We start from the raw sequence: 22,896 nt of genomic DNA, 5'->3' as shown, positions 1-22,896 counted from the left end.
TAGGCAGCTAGACTGTCACTGGTAAAGACTATATATATATATATATACACACACACACAGACAAATGTATACAAATGTTCTTGTGTGTGCAATAAGTGCGAAAAATATTCCACCCCATGAGCAAGAGCCAAAGCTCCCTTTCCCAGCCACCAGTGTCAAAGATTGAATCAGGCTCTAAAGTAGGAATATTGTATCTTCAACTTGGTACCCTTTACTCCATTGACCCAGAAGGGCAACTCTCAAAAGAATTGATCTCAAAAAAATCGATCTGATGACGGAATCGGTGAGACCAAACTCACCGATCTGTCTGTACAACCAGCTATATCATGCTCCTTGGGGCATGTCTCCATGTGTGCTTCGATCTGCCCGACCTTTTGTTTTAAGGCCCATTTTACAGCAATATTCTATTGAAAATCAATGGATGTATCTATGATGTTCTACTCAGTAGATGACATGCATTATATTATATGTTTTATCTCAAGAAAAAAAAATTAAGATTGTATTACGACTATACAAGTTAACCAGTTTACAAACTATTTTGATCTAATTGTTATCATTCTCAAGTAAAAGTAAACATATTTATCAGCTTGAACATGATATCCAAATGTTTTCTCACTTAAAATGGGGCCTGTCCACACACATCCCCCAAACAAGTTAGAGAGAGTTCTCATGTATTCCTTTCCAAATGCCGCTCAAAGAAGCATGGGCCCATTCTTTTACACGCAATATGGGGCAACCAAGCGATGCTCAAGTTTCATTAACTAAAAGGGAAAACCCAGCATCATGATCAACATTGTCAAGAACCTGAAATACATGCATTGGTATTCTTCCTGGATTTCAATAGTTTAGTGTGGATTCAGTAAGTGCATCCAATATGGAATAGGGCACTGATCCAAGTTACGAACAACAACAAAGGATCCTACCCGCTTGGATTATGTCAGGTAAAACTTTTTAAGTCGAGATGGTCAAGTTGTAGAATGAACTATATAGGTGGTCATCTTGATCTGCATCAATGGTAGACATGGGAATCTTCGTTTCGGCACTCATAGAGAAATAAAGGGAAAGAACACGAAGGCAGTTGCAATGTCTGAATTTGACACAAAAAAGAAAGGTGATCCTCAAAAAGGCAAATTCCACCTCAAGAGATAAATAGAACCAGAATAGAATTTTAAGCAGAATGCAAGATTTCGTAAGGCCTCAAAGAAGTTCCCAGAGCTTGATGCTGCAGAATTTTATCATGCTGAAGCTGATCTCATCTTTCAATCTGCTTCTCTGAATTTTTAATACTCTGCTTCCTGCACCGCTTCATTAACATGGAAGATAATATGTACTGCCCAAATTGTAGTATACCAAACTTGTGTTCCACTGGACGCCAACTGCAAATAATCCTCAAATTCTCTCGAAGCTGGAATATGAATTTCCGACCACTCTTGCAAACGTGATCATTAGAGAAATTCAACAGAACTTCCCAAAAATTTGTTCACAAGCTGCACACGCCGTAGAAATACATAATTGGCAGGGATCCAAATATCATCTTAAAATACAAAAAGCTGTAAAAAAATTGACATGATATGGTGTGAAATACAGACAACAGGATCCATCCTATTTTAAGATGGATATTCAGATGTTGCTCCACCGAACACTAAACTGGTGTTTAGTGAACCGATACACGTCGCAGGTAAAAGACACACATGGAAATATCTAGAGTATGCACATCTTCCCCATTCATAGAACCTCAAAGGAAGCTTGCCGATGTACCTAAGCTTCATGACCTTGCATGATTGGTTAATGCTCCTTCCCTGCTTAATAAACCAAAAGAATGTCAATCAGTCATTATGTGATCTCATCATGAATGCCACTTAAGAGATTTAACAATTACCGTCCCATTAATCATATGTTCTTTGAAGAATACCGTTGATGCAGATACTTCCGACTCTTCTGCTGTAATCGCCAGTACCAAGCAAGTACTCCAAAAGCGCAGCTGGCAAAAGCAATGGCTAATGCAGCACCAACAGGTACAGCAACTGCATTGGATCCTGTCAGGTCATCAACCATGTCTGTGTGACTCTCTTTCCTACTCAAAATATCTGAAGCCGACTTGATTGTCTTTCCATAGTATCCAATTAGGAAATGGAACACTTCCGTTTCATTCCATTTAACTTTGGTAGCATCATTTTCTTCTCCATCGGCAGACAAGTAACAAGATGAACAAAGAAGTCTGGATGGCCAGACCTTCTTTGGAAACTTCGGGTCTCCAGTCTTAAGTGCTTCTTCTTCTTTCATTAGCCTCTGATTAACCTTGTTGTGTGTTCTCCACAGCCACAAGGCAAAATCCTGGGTTTTATTGAAAGGACTGGCTACGCTGCAACCACATTGACAGACGGAACATCAAAGAAAAGGTCCAAAATAAAACTATAAAAGACAATCAAATGTATTAATACCTGGAGCACATCTTATAGAAATGCTGACGACATTCCTCACAAATAAAAAAGTCATGAATGAAGCTGCAGATGGTAGAAAAAGCCAAATGACTCTCTGCGTCATCAACTCTGACAGATAGTGAGTGTAGCAGCACCCATAATCCACAACTGTCACAACCCAAAAGATTAGTAAACAGAAGAGACATGAACTAGCAATCAAGAACAATCTTGGACATTCTAGTATAAGCTACAAAAAGCAATATTCTAGTATAAACCACAACAGCAAGCCAGTATTTCATATCTGAACATATTCACAGGCTAAAGTTTCAACATAGCTAACAGTGTCAGAAAAGGAAGAGAGGAATTGCTGAGGCTCAGAAACTAATCTGCATAGGTACATGATCGAGCTACCTTGCCCAGTCTTGAATGTAATGGAAGCAGAGGGTTTAAGGCATGAATGGGACACCAATCAATTACAGCAATAGTAGAACTTCTTATGTAAACTTACTCCTTTTTAAATCTACTAATCAACGAACCTTCAATGACTGATTTGATGGATAAATTGACACGAGAGCTAAAAACATAGATAACTTATCAGATGAAAACAAGGACATAAATAGCCATTTCTTGCATAGGAGCCTGCCTGTTCCACCCATCTCCACCACCCAGGGATGTCGCCCCAAGCTTCCAGCCATACTGAGCATGTTGTTAAGAAATATGATTTCTTATTGTTGTTATCTCTTAATTAGGTATTATCTTAGTTAAGAGCTAGTTTAGGATTAGTTAGGAATTAGTTTAGGATTTAGTTTATTTCTTTCTTTTCTCTTTATTTTTATTTTTTATTTTTTTATTTTTTTATTATTTCTGCCAAACTAGCCGTTGGCAGTTCCAACAGCTCTATTAAGAGCTGTTGGAACTAGCCCAACGGCTAGTTTAGCTCATCTCTTCTTATTCTCTCTTATAAATATCCTTGTAACAGTCTTTGTAAGGTATAAGCTGTGTTTTACAGCCTTTATATTGTTTATTGAATGAGTATTACTCTTCTTCACTTGGCCTTAGTGCCTTTTTGGTATTATATGTATTCTTTGTGACTGTTATAGTCACTTTTCACATGGTATCAGAGCCATTGGGCTGATTCTCAAAGCTTGTTAAAGGCTGCTGCTGAGATTTTATGTTGCTGGTTTGATTGAAGAGATTCTTTGCTGGAGGATATAATTTCTTGAAGGCCTTTTTGCTGCGGTTGCTCACCAACTGTTTGGTGAAATTTCTAGAAGAGTTTTTTCTTGACTTCCTTGGAGATTATTGTTTCAAGTATTGCTCTCATGGAAGACTCCAAAGTTTCAATTGAAGGAGGAAGCTATTATGCTCCATACAAGCTTGACGGAACCAATTATACACTATGGGCAAAATGTTTGGAAATGCATATCAAAGGAAAATATTTATGGGGCTTCATAAGAGGTACGTCTATCCCTCCCACTCTCAAGTTGACCAAAATAGAAAATGAGATTGAAAAACAACTAGATGGAGTGGAAAGACAAAATGCTATGAATGAATATTACAAAAAATTAGACGATTGGGAAGCTAAAAATTCTAGGATTAAAGAATGGATTTATGGAAGTATTGAACCTAGAATTGCCCAAAATCTTATGTATTATGAAAAGGCTAGTGAAGTTTGGGAATATCTTAAGGGAATGTTCACCCAAAAAGATATGGCCCGAAAGTATCTTTTGATTCAAAAGGCCCAAAGTATCAAGCAAGGAGAGAAAAATGTTAGAGAATTTTTCATGGAAATCTCTAGTGTATGGAATGAGTTAGATCAACTAAGTCCCGAACTAGGGTTGGACTGCAAATGCCATGAGATTAGAAGAAATGAAATAGTTGAATTTCGGTTTTTTCAATTCCTTCAAGGGCTACGGCCCGAATTTGAACAAATAAGGTCAGCCCTTCTTTCTTCATCCTCTCCTCCACTCATTCATGAACTTCTTACAAAGCTAAGTGGAGAGGAAACTAGAATGAAATTATCCAAAGAAATGGATAAAGATAGTGTTCTTGTCTCAAAACAAGAAGAAGAAAGAGCCTTAGCCGCCTCTAGACCTGGAAACAACATCAAGTCTTTTAGACCTCCTCACTTTAAGAATCAAATTAGAGGAGAATATAAAGTTATTTGCCACTTTTGTCATGAACCGGGTCACATAAGACCTAGTTGCCCAAAGTTGAACAACAATGAAGGACAATCGCGGAATCTTGGAGGAAATTTTCTCAAAGGAGGAACTTCATATCCACAAGGAGGGCAACACAACCGGGGAATTTCATTTCCTCAAGGTGGACATTACAACATTAGACAATTTGATCAAAGAAAGGCCGCAAATGTCACAAATGAAGGATGTGATCTATCATCTATATCCACAACGTTGAATCAAATCATGACAGCCCTTCAACCCATGATCAAGGAGTCAAATTCCGGAGCACTAGCAACAACGGCATCCATCTCCAACACTCCTGGTATGTTTTCTTGGCTTTTAGATTCTGGTGCATCTTTTCATATGACACCAAATATATCATCTTTGACCAAATTTGAAAGAACAAGAAAAGAATCAAATGTTGTTACCGCCGATGGAACTTCTTTAAGTGTTAAAGGGATTGGGAATTTTGAAAAAGAATTTGGAAAACAAAAATTTTTTGTTCCAAAAGTTAGTTATGTTCCTAAACTTAATCTTAACTTACTTTCTGTGTCACAAATCTCAGATCTTGGATTTGATGTTGTTTTCTCATCAAATAAATGTTTGGTGCAGGATCACCAAACCGGGAGATTGATTGGGGAAGGTTTTAGAAAAGGGGACCTTTACTACATGGACAATTTATGCATCCCCAAAGAAAAGTTTTGTCACTATGTTGAAAATGTGGACATCAATGTTTGGCACCAAAGATTAGGTCATCCAAATGTTAGAAAATTGTCTATGATGAACCCTACCAAGAATATTTGTATTGAAAATTTTAAATGTAATGATTGTATACATGGAAAAATGAAATCTTTATCTTTTGGAGAAAGGAACTTCTTCTCTTCTTTGCCTTTTGAGCTTGTTCATTCCGATGTATGGGGACCCTCTCCTATCATGTCAAAAGGAGGGCTATCATATTATGTGATCTTTGTTGATGACTTCACTAGGTATTGTTGGATATATTTCCTAAAATATAAATCCGAAGTTTTTGAGATATTCAAAAATTTTCACATGTTAGTACAAACACAATTCAATGCTAAATTAAAAATTTTAAGGACTGATTCCGGAGGTGAATACATTTCAAATGAGTTCGAAAGATATTTGAAAAACTATGGGATAGTCCACCAAAAATCTTGTCCAAGAACACCTCAACAAAATGGACTTTCAGAAAGAAAACATAGGCACATAATTGAAACAACAAGAACCCTTCTTATTTCCAAAAATGTGCCTAAAAACTTTTGGGCTGAAACCGCACTTGCCTCTGTTTATCTTATAAACAGAATGCCTTCAAAAGTTTTACATAATACCACTCCGTTTGAAAAATTATTCAAGTATGAACCCGATTTCAATAGACTTCGTATTTTTGGATGCAAATGTTTTGTTCTTAATGACAAGGCTGATAAGCTAAGTTCAAAAGTTATTGAATGTGCTTTTATTGGTTATTCTGAAACCCAAAAAGGCTACAAATGTTATGACTCAATTAAAGACAAGATCATTGTCTCAAGGAATGTAAGGTTTTGTGAAGATGAAAGTGGTTTTAAAAATTGTGGGGAGTCACAACACAATAATGATTATTCCTTTTTATTTAAGTTCCTTTCTCAATGTGATGATGAAATGCATGATGGTGATGATAGCAACACTGGTGGTAATGATAGTAGAATGGCCAAGGATATAATCACTTATCATAGAAGAAACCGGCAACAAGAAGTTGGTGAAGAAGAACATCATGAGACCATTGATCTCCAACCAACTCAAAGTGGAGAAAACCTTAGGAGATCCACTAGAAATGTAAGACAACCCAATAGGTTTGTGTCTTATGAAACTTTTACTCCATCTCATAGAGCTAGAATTAATGCCATTCACTCTCACTTTGAACCTTCTACTTTTAATGAAGCATCCAAATATATTGAGTGGAAGAATGCCATGTTAGAAGAATTGGATGCCTTGAGAAAAGCCCAAACTTGGGAAATACAAGATTTACCTATAGGGAAAAAGACTATTGGATGCAAGTGGGTATACAAGGTGAAAACTAAAAGTGATGGATCCCTAGAAAGGTATAAAGCAAGGCTTGTTGCCAAAGGTTACACTCAAGAATATGGTATTGACTATGAGGAAACATTTGCCCCTGTAGCTAGAATGACTACTGTTAGGACCCTTATTGCTTTAGCATCTGTTAAAAACTGGAATATCTATCAAATGGATGTTAAAAATGCCTTTTTAAATGGGGATCTTATGGAAGAGGTTTATATGGAAGTACCACCAGGGTTGTCTGTTCCTCAAAGGAAAGTTCTTAGACTTAAGAAGGCTCTTTATGGCCTCAAACAAGCTCCTAAAGCTTGGTTTGACCGTTTTAATTCTGTTATTTCTGATTATGGGTTTCATTCTTGCTTAACTGACACTGCCTTGTTTGTTAAGTATACTACTGCAGGTATCATAATTCTTCTACTGTATGTTGATGATATGATCATTACAGGTAGTGATAAGGAAGGTATTAAAGAATGTAAGAAATTACTACAAGAAACTTTTGAAATGAAAGATTTAGGTTTTCTAACGTACTTCTTGGGTATTGAGGTTGCATACTCTACTAGAGGATATTTTTTGTCACAAACTAAGTTTGCTGCAGAGATCATTGCTAAATCAGGCATAACAGATGATAAGGTCACAGAAACTCCTGAAGCAGTAGGAAGCAAGATGAAGATTGATGATGGAGTTCCACTTGCCAATCCCACTCCTTACCGACAACTTGTGGGATCCTTGATGTACCTTAGCATCACTCGGCCTGACATTGCTCATGCAGTTCATACTGTGAGTCAATTTCAACATGCTCCATCAACCGTTCATATGGGAGCTGTTCTTCGTATCATCAGATATATTAAGGGAACAATAAACAAGGGAGTATTTATGTCTTCCTCTTCCTCCTTGAACTTGATTGCTTATACTGATGCTGATTGGGGAGGAGATCCTAATGATAGACACTCAACTACTGGATTTTGTGTTTTTCTAGGAGAATCACTCATCTCATGGAAATGCAAAAAGCAACAGAAAGTCTCACTATCCTCTACTGAAGCTGAATATCGAGCCATGGCTTCTACAACTATGGAAATTGTCTGGCTTCGCCAAATGCTCCTTGATATGGGAATAAAGATAGAAGAACCCACTGATTTATGCTGCGACAACAAGAGTTCTATCTACATTGCCAAGAATCAAACATTCCATGAACGAACAAAGCATATAGAAATGGACTGTCACTATGTTCGTGAAGAATTTTTGAAGAAGACTATCAAACTTCCATATGTCTCCTCCGAGTTCCAGCTGGCTGATTTCTTCACAAAGCCTCTATGTTCTCCCAGATTCAACTTTCTTTTAGATAAACTTTCGGTGATAGCACCGTAAGTTTAAGGGGGGGTGTTAAGAAATATGATTTCTTATTGTTGTTATCTCTTAATTAGGTATTATCTTAGTTAAGAGCTAGTTTAGGATTAGTTAGGAATTAGTTTAGGATTTAGTTTATTTCTTTCTTTTCTCTTTATTTTTTATTTTTATTTTTTTATTATTTCTGCCAAACTAGCCGTTGGCAGTTCCAACAGCTCTATTAAGAGCTGTTGGAACTAGCCCAACGGCTAGTTTAGCTCATCTCTTCTTATTCTCTCTTATAAATATCCTTGTAACAGTCTTTGTAAGGTATAAGCTGTGTTTTACAGCCTTTATATTGTTTATTGAATGAGTATTACTCTTCTTCACTTGGCCTTAGTGCCTTTTTGGTATTATATGTATTCTTTGTGACTGTTATAGTCACTTTTCACACATGTATGCCTACTAGCAGGTTGGGTATTCGACCATCAAGATCAAACCAATCTGCCCAAGGAACAGCCGTTGGATTGGGAGATTTCAACTAGATTTTGTTGGATTTGAAAATAGATTTCAAGCAAGATTTTAAGTTGAAATTGAGAAGTACCTTACAAGTACAACTAGCACTTTGGTGAGGACCAAATTAAATACATGGATAAGCCCCAAACATGGCCTGTACGCAAGGTGGCTAGAGCTAATAGCCTTAACAATCACTTAATTTCCAACCTGGAATAGGTTTGATCTGGACTTCTGGTTGAGTATTCGACACAAACATATCCACTTCATCGTTCTATAACTGTAGTTATTTATTTTGAACAGTTTTACAGCTCCACGACTAATATCGATATCAGCCCCAATTCGTTTTAGAACAAAAGCAGACTGATTAAGATGCTCAGAACCAGCAGGTAATCATCTTAAGAATAGCTATTCCAGATATGCAAAAGAAACAATGTATTTCAACATACTAGTGACCAGAACCAATTTCAAAGAAATTCTCTAACCTGAATCCCCTAGTCTCATTTTTGCTGCCACGGCAAAATATCTGCACATAATAAATGACCAAATTGAGAAAGTAAAAACAAATACTGTACAGAAAATCCACATTCTGCACTGCAGCCCGAACGTTAACATCAATTATACAAGCAAATAAATGTACAAAAGATGAATAAGAGAAAAAGAGACTTGGGAAATGGAAGGTCATTCTTGTAAGACAGAGCAGACTAGCAAAACGGTCACCCATAAAGACGTCGAACCATGACATTGTTTATGCTCATATTCCAAAATTTAATAAAAAAATAACAGAATTAGAATAGGATGTTTACAACACTTAGTGAAGAAATAAGAAAAAAAGACACCGTGTAACTTGTGCACCTTAAGTTAGCAGCTAGTCATAAAAGAGTGAAGTTCTATTCAAGTCCATGAGCTCCAGATTCTTGAATTTTTAGTATTTCCAATATAGGGAAATGTTCATTCACCCATAATAGGATAATGGACTATTAATTCATTCCATGAATTTAACCAGAAATCTTAGAAATTAGAACAACAAATAAACAATTTTGAGAACACATACACGAGCAGCAGTTACTCAGAACACAGTTAAATTGCTGATTGTAATATATAATGGAACATGGATCTATTGAAAATATCACATGGTACAGAAGTTTTTAGAGGGATAATTACCCAGTATCCACGGGGAACTTCTTCACCACAAACATGAGAGCTTTTAAGTACACTATTTTCTATAGGAATAGCATCCTTCTCTGTATGAGGTGACCAAAAGTTCAAGGGGGAAGCATTGTCAAAGTTGATAAGCATCTCAGAGCTGCCCTTTCGGCACCTGAAATTGTTAACTGCTGTCAGAGAGAGAAAACCTAAGCAAGCAAGAATTACATATCTCTAGAGGGCAGTCAATGTACCTCATAGAAGGATGATGAGCGACGAGAAGCTGTAGAAATTGTATAAGAGGAGCACGAGTGTTAGGCTTCACCATCTGCATAATGTTGAATAAATTACTAACAAGAATTTTGAATGCGCATATTGCCCAAGAAAATGTTGTTTACATGGATACAACCTTATGCTCAAAAATAATCTCAAAGGCTTTAGCTGTTGCTTCCTCAACATCAAAGATAGCTTGCAAAATCTTCCATCAGTTACAAGATAAAATGCTTGGTAAGTGCACGGCCATGAAACGGAACAAATAACAATTTATGGCAATTCCACTCAAGCATTCTTGTTGACTTACTGGCCCAGAAACTGAAATATTTTGTGAGTGCAGATGCTGTTCCTCCATTTTCTCATCATCAAAGGAAAAACTCCTGTTATTTAATTTTCAAAAAATGTAAGGTCGCAAAAGAATTTCAATTAGTACAACTGCAAGAACTAATGGTAACAACATGCTTTTCCATGTAAAATTGAAATGTCTGTGCTTCTAAGAGATTCATCTTCCACGCCTCTTTCTTAATAGAAAGCTCTATTTATATAGGTCAACATGAAGAACCAAATTGTCCCATAAGCAGCACATAGAGGACTCAAAGAAAGATGTCGGACCACTTGTTTATTAGTCCGTACCACATGCCAAACAAGCACAACTGCAACATCTTAAGGCACAAGAGAAAAAGAGGAAAAAGCCACTTCAAGAGAGCATGCCTGCCTATTTGCTTATTGATCCAATTAAGCAAGCGATCAGCTGTTCGTGCATCATCAATGGCCTGTATTTTACTTTTGTTGTTTTTGGGTTCCCAGTTGCCAGATGCAAATTCAGCTGGGGGACCCCACAAAAGCATGGGGAAATGTCCGACAGAAAATCTATCGCAGAGTTTTGTATTTGTCTGCACTGTGATACATATAGAAGAGAAAAATAATGGTAAAGTCAGCATGTGCTATACTCCAAAGATGAACATGTCTTTGCATAAGAAAAAGGAAAAATGGCTTAGACACTGAAAAAAGAGAAAAAAAAAAAACAATAAAAGCAATCAGAAAAGCTATATGGTGATTGGAACTTCTTGACCATGAAGGAAAATTATACAAATTCGCTTTAGGATCAGAATTGCATAACATAAAATAGCAATCAAATGGATGGAGTTATCGTCTGTGTAGCAGTTGTAATACCAGACGTACCCTACTTGGAAAATTTGCTTGAGCAGAAGCTAAAACAAAACGTTTAAAGATATTCACACGTTTCTGTAAGTACTCCTGAATCTTTAAAGTTTAAAAGAAGCTCCAAAATTAAAACACCAGAACCCAAGAATCATCAACTTCTAATATCAACAAAGAACAGGGCACTACACCTTTAAGGCACAATCTACTCTTGTCATAAGTATAATCCCACCATGAACCGCATCTGCTCCATTGAAAAGCACAGCTACCTTTTCGTATTGAGGCTACATAATTATGGAACAAAATAAGAAAATCACACTCATTTCAGTTCCACTGGTAACTATTTCAGAAACCATACAATTTTACCTTGTAATTTCGACAAGCAGGACACCTGAAAAAATCAACACTGTCATACACAGAAGTTTGTATTCCAATTTCACAAAAGCAATGCTCGACAATAAGACATGCTAAGGAAGTAAAACTTCTACGAAGTCGTCTAGTCTCATGTTTTGGAACACCTCACTCCTAGTCCTGCCCCCTTCAAAAAGGATGACCAAGATCAACAGGCATATCTATAATAAGAATATCCAATCAGAACTCGAAAGTCGGTTGGACCAACAAACAGTTCTTTCTTAGATCAAACAGTTAATCAAAATTTTCGAAAATTTGCAACAAAAGAACGTTTCTTGAACGGACATGAGAGAGAAGGGAAGGAGGCTCACTGACCAGTGAGCGAAGAACTCGACAATAGCCCAAGGAGAAGGGGCGTTCTTGAGGACCTCATCGAAGTTGGAGCCATTCAATTCGACGGCGAAATCGGACGACCCGGGATCGTTCAGAGATCTCAACAACCACCTCCTCTGCCCCGCTGCAGATCCACCGGCTGCCCATATGTCATCCATGATCGCAGGTTGGACGACCGTTGGCAGCACCAAAAACGAAACGCAGAGGACCATTTTCATCGTTCCCACCATCATACTCATTTCGTCGTTCTTCACTACTTCATGGATTGAGAAGGATGGAACCAAAAGGAAGAAGGAAGCCTCCCTCTCCCCTTTCCTGGATCAAAATAACGAAAAAGAAAAAGAGCGACGGGAGAAAAGGCTGCCACCTCCGTTTCTCCTCTTCGATCGAGCTTGAGATCGAAGCTGAGAGAAAGAGACAAGAGAGGGAAAAATCGGCAGAAACTCGGGGTTCGCTGAAATAAAATCGGCAACAAATCGGCCAAGAAAAAGGGACCAATAGCCCTCTTCGAGGCTTCCAGCTGAAGCCGTTGAATGTTGTCGTCAAAATATTCACCTCCGTCTTGGGCCTCTTTGCCTCGTTCAGATGGATTCTTTCATACTATTATTAAAAACGGAGTCTAAGCTTCCACTTTAACTCCTTATTTTTATGAGATATAAGTCTTGTTTTGGTATCTTTAAGTGCTACTCCTGCTACTTTTCCACTTAAGCACAACAAATGGAGTTAGGGTCACAAAGATTCAAAACAAAAACTAATTGCTTACCAACTCTCATCTCGACAATTGCACCAATAAAATCATAATAATGAGAAGTTCTTATTCAAGCACAATACAACGCTCTTCTTCAATTAATCAGCTACTGGTTTTCAAGTAGATTCTTCAGGTCCAGATCCATGCTCAGATAATTGGATGCTGAATCTAGTTCACCTATAAGGTGTGGAATTAAGGTGGTAAAATTGATCCGACATCGACATCCAATAAGTGAGTCTGACGTACTAATCTTGATAATGGATCCTAAAACAGGCCAGATTTGTTCTGAGGCTTGATCTGGACATACCATCAGAGAATCTTGAGATTAATCTTTTGTCAGTTTTGGAGAATTAATGCCCGAGCCGAACAAACATAACTGCATGTCTTGCTTTAGATTACCATCTATGGATCCGCATTCCAAATATTCCTGATTGAATCTGTCTCAAAACATTTTAGACATGGAACACAATGGGATGATCTGAATTACGTTACAGTTTTTTAGTGAAATGGGTATGAATTTTAGTTTTTAGTATCGCCCTTCCCGCATATGATTATACTTGATAAATTATATTAAGATATTTATTACGCATATTATGCCCGCCTTTAAACTGCTTATTAGTGAAAAAAAGCTTGAAATTTCACCCAACAGTAAGAAGTCTAATAAAGTTGAAACTTAACTAGGTTCACCCTCTTTATATAGGAGAGTATGAATTTGCCGTTCCAAGTAGAATTAAGAGATATTAAGACCCTTCACTAGTACTTCAGCGGTCTCTCTTTGGTCATTTCCATATCTTTCTATGTTGCAAACGCATTCATCGTCTCCTTGCCATGTGGAAATCGTCTCCCCTCTATTCATCTTATTACTGCAAATGACAGGCGGCCCAATTTCTTCTTGGAAACAGATTCCCAGCTAACTTAACTTGCCTTCTGTATTGTATATATTCACTTGACAAATGACAATACAGGTGCCGTATGTCATATCCTATTCATCAATATTTTAATTTTAATTTTTTTGTCTTTTACATTTATTTTTTAAAAATATCAATAAAAGATTAGTTATTTCCGATTCGTAACACAGTTACAGATTGAGCTGAATCTACGGCCTAACACAATGGATTCAATTTTCGATTCTTCCAACACCGGAGAAAATTATGTCAAAGGGAACCAAGAGTTTGCATGTTTTTTCCAACGTCCCGGAAATGACAAGCATTTGCATGGAAAAGAGCACCCCAAACTTGATCTCTGTTAAAGTCAATTTTCTGGCCCTTCCCGCAGGGTTCAGATGCAATTGTTCTTTGCGTAGATCAGATGGTTGCAGGATTATTTTTGCCACACCTTGTTTGACTGAGTTTTTTTCAGTAAAATGCATGAACATGGGGATTCACTCGTTTTAACTATAACAATAACTCTGTGGGTCTGTGACAGAATAAAAAGAAACAAAAGAGATGCACTTTGTTCCTTGAGTAATAGACTCTTAGGAAAAGCAAGAACAGAATGAATGTAGCAAGCCAGTCAGTGAATGATACCACGATTCACGAAGAATAAAGAGTGCTGAAGCCGTTGTTCTATATGTACGATGTGTTTAACGAGTGAAGAGACAATCTTATCTTCAACATACTTGATATAGCTGTCTGCAAGTGAGGATGGACACTCGCAGGGCTTCTGAGGACACCAAAGGCACTGGTTCTAAGGACTATGACATGATGTAGGCACCAAGAAAAGAGGATCTGAGGAAATAACAAGGAATGGACATTGAAGCCAATCCTCAATGTTACTTCAAGAAGCTGCATGATGAAGACCCTCTGGGGATTGGAAATAGGATCGTATTCCTATGGGGATGCTTTATAAAAAATAAATAAAAGGTCTTTTCTTCTTGTTTTTATATTAATTTCGCCGACAGTCATGCTATGTTCCTGATGCGTAGCCTGTTCACCCAACCGAGAGAGAACCGACAACATGAAAGTTCATTTAAAAGGAGCTGGGTGACAAGAGGTCGCCAAACATTAACTAACTTCATGGTTTTATGAAACGTAAGATGATTGAAAGAGTTTCTGCAGCCAGTTAAAGAAAAGGTGAGGAAGATTGGGAGAAAATATGTATGCAGGTCCTTGGGTTTACTTTCTTGAGAGAATGAGCATATATTGCCCGTAAGGGTAAACAACTAGTCTAGCTACTAGTTAAAGCACGGCTCGTGAATGAGTTCGAGCCGAGTCATTTCTTGAGTCGACTCGTTCAAATAATCAAGTTGAATTCGAGCTCAACACGTAACTGCCGAGTCGAGCTTGAGCCTTAATTGAGTTTGTCGAGCCTTAATCAAGACTATATATTCAAATGAGTTTACGAGTTTGTCGAGTGAGTTGAGCTCGAGTTCAACATGTAACGATGAATATCAATTCCATTCAAACGAGCTTGTCAAGCTTTAATCGAGTTGAACTGGAGCTCAACACGAAACAATGAATATCAATTCTATTCAAACGAGTTTGTTGAACCTTAATCGAGTTGAGCTCGAGCTTCTTCCGTCGAGCTATTTTCGAGCTCAAGCCGAGTTGAGCTCAAGGTTTCATTAGTCGAATTGAGCTCAAGGTTTCATTAGTCGAGCTGAGCTCGAGCTGACTGAGCTCGGGCTCGTGTTCACCCCTAATTGCCCGTCTCTGAAGCTGCTTATCAGTGTAAAAAAGCATTTTCACTCAAAAACAAAAATGCAATTCTTCTGGAAATTTTAACACCTAATATAGACGAGAGATTGACTTTGCAGTTTCACGTAGAATATAAGATCATAAATATATGAGATGCTCTCACTTCACTAGTCCAGATGGACTCGCCCCAGGTGGTTGGTGCATTATTCTTTGGTCATCTTAGCATCTTATTGTGTTTGATATAAACGAATTAATGGTCTCCTTGCCTTGTTGAAACATTATGACAAGCATTTCCACGAAAAGAACAACCCAGACCTGAAAAGTGCGATCATGTCTCATGCTTTCTCTATGTCAAAAGAAGTTCAAAAGTATTGGTCACGCAGTTTGTGTGGCTGACTTGCGTCCTGTGACATATGATAGGAGATTTATACATCCTAGTTATCATTATAGTTTCAAGGGGCAAAGTATAGCAGGTCAGGATAAAGGTGCATGAAGTGTCTATGATTCAACTCATGTGAACGCTATACCTTGCATGGGTGCGGTGCTTAAATTGAAGGGTACACAGCTGCCATCACGAAAACAACACAACCTCTGCATGGATTTCAGTCTCATTGCCCATGGCGGTCGTACTGCTCTCACTCATCCGGACTACCACTATAACTTTATAGCATATTGCATAGAAATTTAAAAATACAATGGATATTCTCTCTTTACAAAGATCATATGGCATGCATTCATAAAAACCAATATTAGGAACTTAATATTACAGTAAAATTGGACTTTAGATAGAAAAAATAGTTAAGAATAAAAACCAGTTATCTTAGGGGATATGGTATGAGAAATTTCTACAAGTCGGCCTTTGTAACTTCTGTTATCTCAACAAATGTATGTCCTTTTCTTTATTATCCTGGGAAAGAAAAAAGGCTTGGTAAGAAAGTATTATATGATACTATCGACACTGCAAAAATCAAGTTCAAATCGAATTGGTGCGCGGATAAAATCGCTCATGTTCAATTGTTGATATGTAAGGTGCCACGTTTCATATACTCTTCACCATTTTACTTTGTTCTCACATTTTTAAAACATTGTAGCTCTATGGTTTTATTTATTTTTAAAATACCGATCATATTTTATTGTTTTGTCAATTCAAAATTTGGTTGATCAGCTGAACCGGCGTCCTAGCCAAATACTGGATTTAACCAAAAAAAAAATATATATACCAAACGGATCGACATGTGCATGTCTTTTCCAACTTTTCCTTTAACGTAATTCTTCTAGTGCCAATTTCCATTCGAAACAATTAATTTTTAGCTTTCCCAGGAGCAGAAATTTATGTGTGACGCGCCTTGTTTGACTTATTAATTCTTCTTTAAAATGTATGAGAGATTCATTCGTTTGAATTGCTAAAAACAAAAAAAAAATGCATCGATTTCGTTCCTTGAGTAAACAAACTCCTAGGGAAAGCAAGAACAGAATGAATGTCGCAAACCAGTCACAGAACGATTTTCATGCTCCATGCACTACCAAATTAATGAGCACTGAAGCCACGGATTCGTGTGTCTATATATATGGGGTTTGCCTGATCGAAGAAGCATCCTCATCTTCAACATCCTTAGTGGTACAGAAATCTGCTAGTGGACATGGACGGCAGCAAGGTTACTGAGCACAACAAACAAGCAGTTGTGCAGTGGTTGGAGGACTTGATGAAATTTCCGTTGAAAAGTGGAACTGAAAAAAATCCAAGAAAGGATTTTGAGGCGGATCCTCAGGGATGCTTCAAGAAGCTGCATGATGAGAAAAAGTACAAGAAATAATGGCTTTGGGAATTGGTAGAAGGCTTGTTTACCTCTGTGGGGCGCTATATAAATAAATAATGGGTTGCATTTGATGTTTCTGAGTGTGCTTTGCTTTCATCTGTTTGAGTATTATTATATATGTTATTATCTAATATGAAGTGAAGAATTATATGCTTGTCTTCTCTTCCTCCGAATAGAGTGTCTGTGTGCGTTCATGTGTTCGAAACTTCTCAATGGATAGACCACTTGTTGAGTCTGCCCATTGAATTGAAGGTTTATTAACGAGACTTATAAAATAGACACATTTATATACTAAATTGGAGTGGCTGACACTACCAATAGTCTCATTTACTTTTTATGAAATGGGTAATCAGCACATTAGCTTTATTTGCACGTCAGTTTGTGTATGGGTCCTGGTTAACCCATTGGTTCTAGCTTTTTGGGTGAGAGAGAGGTTAACAACCCCACTGCCCAAAAAGATGCCCCAAAGCCTTCATTCCATTCCCCTGCCTCTGGGTCCTGATCCTCAACAGTGCTTAAGTAACATAAATTAACAGGGCGCATGTCGACTACTTGGTTATAACATATAACAACCATGTTAAGGACAATGCAGGATAGCTGCAATCTCCTTCATCTATGTAGCCACTGGGCTTGACCGGAGCCTTGCCGAATAAATCGCTTTGTACCATCATCCTCAAACCCATTCAACACTCAATTCAATCCCATCCAACACTCAATTCAATCCCATCTTATTTGTCCGTGGAGTCTTGTTGGTCAATTTCCTACCAGCTTTTCAACAAATGTGTTTTTTCGCACCTATCTGTTTTGTATTTTTAGCTGTAATTCACATACATCAAACTTCAATTATTCAAATCACAGTTCCAACTAAGATATTCTATGAGAAGTTTGCCCATATCATATTGGTTGAACCAATTTGCAGATTGCAAATATGATTTTTTAAATGCTTGAAATTCAAGGAAATGAGTTAAGGCCTAAGGGTATCAGTTCGTCTCATCTCTCTTCGCCATCATACACGGAGTCGAAAGCGTATATTCAGGTGACAGAGAGAAGCCATAAACAGTTTTTTTTTGTTTTACCCTGTTATTATTATTTTTTTTTTTGCCCTGTTATCATGGGTTTGTCTTCGTTGTCGATTGGTACATCATTTGTTGTTTCTGATGGTAATTCCTTAATCTAATATGGACAAGGAATAGAGGATGGAGAACCCATGGAGCCAGAAGTATTTGACTGAGGAACACGTACCATATATTCGAGGGGCCTTTTATTTGTATGTAAAGTTTTAGGATCAACAAATTAAGTGAATAAGGGAATTTTAATAGACTGTGCGGGCAATTGCCCACACATGCCCACATGTGTCTCTGCTCTTGGCTGGAGAATGGTGAAGATGCTGGAGTGCAATTTTTACTGTTAAGGGTATTTCGGTCTTCTAATGTCCTGACAGCGCATGAAAACATGATCTAGTTTGTTTGAGAATCGAACGGATCTGGATTTATTGCATCTCAGAAATGTTCGCTTCCTTGCCAATATTGGATCTGGACTATCCAGTAAAAAAAGCCCACCAAGAACTTTATACCCATTTTTACCACTATGTTTTGTTGGGCCAATTGAGTGAAGCAATAAAGTGGCCACACACATACACGCATGTGTGCATGGAGGCACACCAATACAGTTGCAAACAACACATTGAGGTTGCAGAAAATGGCTATCAGACTAGCTATCAAGTTTTTCCGATAGTTTTCATGTACGGTTTCAAATGTGCTTCTAACACAATACACATAAGTTTTTGTAGAATATAATTAGTAAAGCTGAACTAAGGGGCAGGAGAAACTAGCAAATAGACATGATCAATACAATCAACTAATGGCAAGGCATCATATGATTTCTGATCGCAGGAAGAAACTAAACAGGCACTAGTTTCCGCTAAGCCTTCTCGCAAGTGCAAGAGTTGCTACACTTCTCCCTTCCAACCACCAAAAGAAAATGTAAAGTATGAGTCGATATGATCCAGATATCTGAATGTTGACAGCACAGGCTTTCCATGTTGCACATCAGTCACAGTTGGTTTTAGGTGGAAGCTTTCAGCTTCCTGCACCAGTCCGTCTTTTGTGGTGTTACATGTGGTGATCACCTATATCCACAGTGAAAATTAAGGCTTTAACCAAGGTGTGGACATATTCGTCAACATGAATACAACACAGCAGCATCAACAGGGAACACAAACGGTTTGCGTTCCACTTGGAACTTTTTCCAATGTAGCTGTACTGAACCAGATTTGGATCAAAGGCATCATACATTAAGCCATACAGAGTTTGACCGATGCAACCCCAACAATGACAACCACCCCACAAGTCTTAGGCGCTGGGAATTCATATGATAAGTTTAAGTACTCAAAGGCTGTATCCCGTCCCTCCTCTGGTTAAATAGCATAGATGATGACCTGGTTTTTGTGTAAACTCCGGATTACTACAAAACGAACATTTCTTTTCTTATAAAAATCCTGCAAAATTATATGATGGAGATTCTCTAACTTCTGATTTAATTTCTTTTGATGAGGAACGAGCGGACATAGAACAATCAGTTTCCGAAGAGAATAGTTCTACTCGAACAAACGTTCATCATGAGGAAGAAAGAAATGAGATTGACACACATTCTCGGTCTCAAGAGGTAAGAGGTTTCGATTGATAATATGACCATAGACGGGCAACTGATCCACAGTCAGCCAAGCAACTCCGATCAAGACGAACATGAGACAGCCATAACTGAAAACGTGGAACGAAATAGCACTATGTCAGGTGATGCTCAATCTTTTCACCCTCAAATGGAAAATTTGGAACAAGATCAAAGCAGACATGAAATACTGGACACCACCATGACCGAAAGCCTTGAACAAGGTACTGTTTCTTCTCCTGTCATGGTTAGAACAATGGTCACTAGATCGATGATAGAAACTTTCAAACCTAATCCCAAATATGCCAACTTACATACTTATATCAAGATATTCCTAAAGAACCTTCAAGTGTCAATGAGGCTCTTAGAAAACCAAGCTAGAAAAACGCTATGGACAAAGAAATTGAAGCGTTAAATGAAAATCAAACATGGAGACTTGTACCATATGATCCCAAGATGAATGTAGTTGGATCGAAATGGGTATTTAAAACCAAGCTAAAATCAGATGGATCATTGGAAAAACTCAAGACTAGACTTGTTGCTCGCGGCTTCACTCAAAAAAAGGAATTGATTTTCATGAAACCTTTTCTCCAGTGGTTCGCCCTACCACTATTAAAATGGTTCTTTCTATTGCTACAGTTAGACGGTGAGAAATAAGACAATTGGATATCAAAAATGCTTTCTTATGCAACGCTATTAACGAAGATGTTTACATGAAACAACCTCCTGGGTATGAAGATAAAACAAAACCAGGATATGTTTGGAAATTGCAACGAGCCATTTATGGTCTGAAACAAGCGTCACGTGCATGGTATGCTAGACTAAGCAGTTTTCTTCTTGATTATGGTTTTTCTACCAGTATGGCTGATCCGTCTATGTTTACATTATATCAAAATTCAAAAACTATTGTTCTCCTTGTGTATGTTGATGATATGATCATAACTGGAAATTGTTTCATATTTTTGCAAAGTTTTGTTTACGCTTTTTGCAAGGAGTTTCATGTCAAAGATCTCGGCAAATTAAGCTATTTTTTAGGAGTCGAAGTGACTTGGACAGAAAAAAGAATTCTCTTATGTCAAACCAAGTATGGTAAGGACATTCTTGAAAGAGCAAAGATGGAAGACTGCAAACCAGGTGTCACTCCAATGAGTCTGAAAATGCATCAGTATAAAGATGATGAAGGAAAATTTGCAAATCCTACTCTCTACAGGCAGATAGTTGGATCTTTACAATATTTGACTTTAACAGGACCGGATATCTCTTTTGCTGTCAATTATGTTAGTCAGTTTATACATGAACCATTTCAGATTCACTATCAAATGGTCAAAAGGATTCTACGATATATTAAAGGATCAATACACATGGGACTAAACATATTGATGCAAAACACACTTGATTTATATGTTTTTTCTGATTCAGATTGGATAGGATGTTCTCAAACTAGGCGATCCACGACAGGATTTTGTGTCTTTCTTGGTGCAAATTGTGTGTCTTGGAGTGCCAAGAAGCAAAATAGTGCAGCCAGATCTAGTACCGAGGCTGAATATAGAGCAATGGCATCGACAACAGCAGAACTTACATGGATACAATTCTTAATGAAGGACATTGGAATACAGATTATCAAAGTCCCAATTTTATATTGTGATAACAAGAGTTCTCTTTATATGACGGCAAATCCAGTTTTTCATAATCGAAGTAAGCACATTCAGATTGATTTTTATTATGTAACAGAGAGAGTAGCTCAAAAGCAGCTTGAAACTAAGTATATTTCAACCACAAATCAAGTTGCCGATGTTTTTACCAAAAGCTTATCAAAGCGTACATTCAATCATCTCAAGAACAAACTTAGCCTTCAGCAGCGGTTTAGTTTGAGGGGGAATGTTAACAAAGCTGGTAACAAATCCGTTGAAGAGGAAATCGACAATCAAGATATTGATAAAGATGTCAAGCTGATAACAGAAGATCATGAGCAAGATTGTGATCAAATAAAAAAGGCAGAAGATAAGAAAAGGCGACAATTTAGGGATCAGATGAAGATTGTGTTTAATCCAGGCAAGAACAATCTCCCTTCCCTATAAAAGGGACTCAACTCCACCATTGTATTCATCTCTCCCATCAATAAAGAAAACTCTGAGTGCCTTCTGATCATGGATGTAGGCTTCCCTAAGCCGAGCCACGTTAATCTTTGTTTCTTCTTTTCCTTATTTTCTTAGCTTTTCTATAAGTCCATCTTCTGTGGTGTGACATGTGGTGATCACCTATATCCACAGTGAAAATTAAGGCTTTAAACAAGTTGTGGACATATTCGTCGGCATGAATAGAACACAACGTCATCAACAGGGAACACAAACGGTTTGCGTTCCACTTGGAACTTTTTCCAATGTAGCTGCACTGAACCAGATTTGGATCAAAGACATCACACATTAAGCTTTTGTTATTCAAGAGAAGAGTCTAACTTAACTCTTTGTCTCTCTAAGAAATAAGACCTGTTTTGAAATCTCCAAGTGCCACTCTGTTCTCTTCAACTTAAAAATATCAATAAATTATTAGTTATATCCGTAGAGTAACACAGTTACATATTCAGCTGAATCTGCGGCCTAATACAAGGGATTCAATTTTCGATTCTTCCAACACCGCAGAAAAGTATGTCAAAGGGAACCAAGAGTTTACATGTTTCAGCACGATGTTTGACTGAGTTGGTTTTCTTAAAATGCAAGACATGGGGATTCACTCGTTTTAACTATAACAGTAACTCTGTGGCAGAATAAAAACAAACAAAAGATATGCGCTTTGTTCCTTGAGTAATAGACTCCTAGGAAAAGCAAGAACAGAATGAAAGTGCCAAGCCTGTCAGTGAATGCTATCAAGATTCACCAAGAATAATGAGTGCTGAAGCCGTTGGTCTATATGTATAGTGTGTTCAGTGTGTGAAGGGACATCCTTATCTTCAACATACTTAGTTATATAGCTATCGGCAAGTGGGGATGGACGCTCGCAGGGGATTCTGAGGACAACAAAAGACACTGGTTCTAAGGACTATGAGATGATGTAGGCACCAGGAAAAGCGGATCTGAGGAAATAACAAGGAACGGACATTGAAGCCAATCCTCAAGGTTACTTCAAGAAGCTGCATGATGAAGAAAACAACAAGAAATAGTGGCTCTGGCCCTCTGGGGATTGAAAGTATGATCGTATTCCTAT

At 37.7% G+C, this 22,896-nt stretch overlaps 1 protein-coding gene across 2 annotated transcripts; it reads right to left on the bottom strand.

The window, feature by feature from the left end:
- Positions 1-1,075: 1,075 nt before the first annotated feature.
- On the bottom strand, positions 1,076-12,418 carry LOC116247701 (sulfhydryl oxidase 2-like). 2 transcript variants are annotated; one of them, XM_031619958.2, is made up of 12 exons: positions 11,810-12,418; positions 11,450-11,474; positions 11,275-11,367; positions 10,634-10,815; positions 10,230-10,302; positions 10,059-10,127; positions 9,904-9,977; positions 9,668-9,824; positions 8,989-9,029; positions 2,442-2,588; positions 1,880-2,362; positions 1,076-1,799 (listed from the first exon to the last, which is right to left on the bottom strand). In XM_031619958.2, the coding sequence occupies exons 1-11, from the start codon at positions 12,064-12,066 to the stop codon at positions 1,891-1,893; spliced, it is 1,590 nt and encodes a 529-aa protein (XP_031475818.1). In that variant the 5' UTR covers positions 12,067-12,418; the 3' UTR covers positions 1,076-1,799; positions 1,880-1,890. The 2 variants fall into 2 exon arrangements, with proteins under 2 accessions (XP_031475818.1, XP_031475817.1); XM_031619957.2 differs by having other exon boundaries at positions 1,076-1,802; positions 1,913-2,362.
- Between the last annotated feature and the right edge of the window lie 10,478 nt (positions 12,419-22,896).

The sequence above is a fragment of the Nymphaea colorata genome, chromosome 2 (assembly GCF_008831285.2).
Source record: "Nymphaea colorata isolate Beijing-Zhang1983 chromosome 2, ASM883128v2, whole genome shotgun sequence".
NCBI lineage: Eukaryota > Viridiplantae > Streptophyta > Magnoliopsida > Nymphaeales > Nymphaeaceae > Nymphaea > Nymphaea colorata.
Note: the sequence above shows the minus strand (reverse complement) of the source record. Positions and strands in the feature narration are given on the sequence as shown.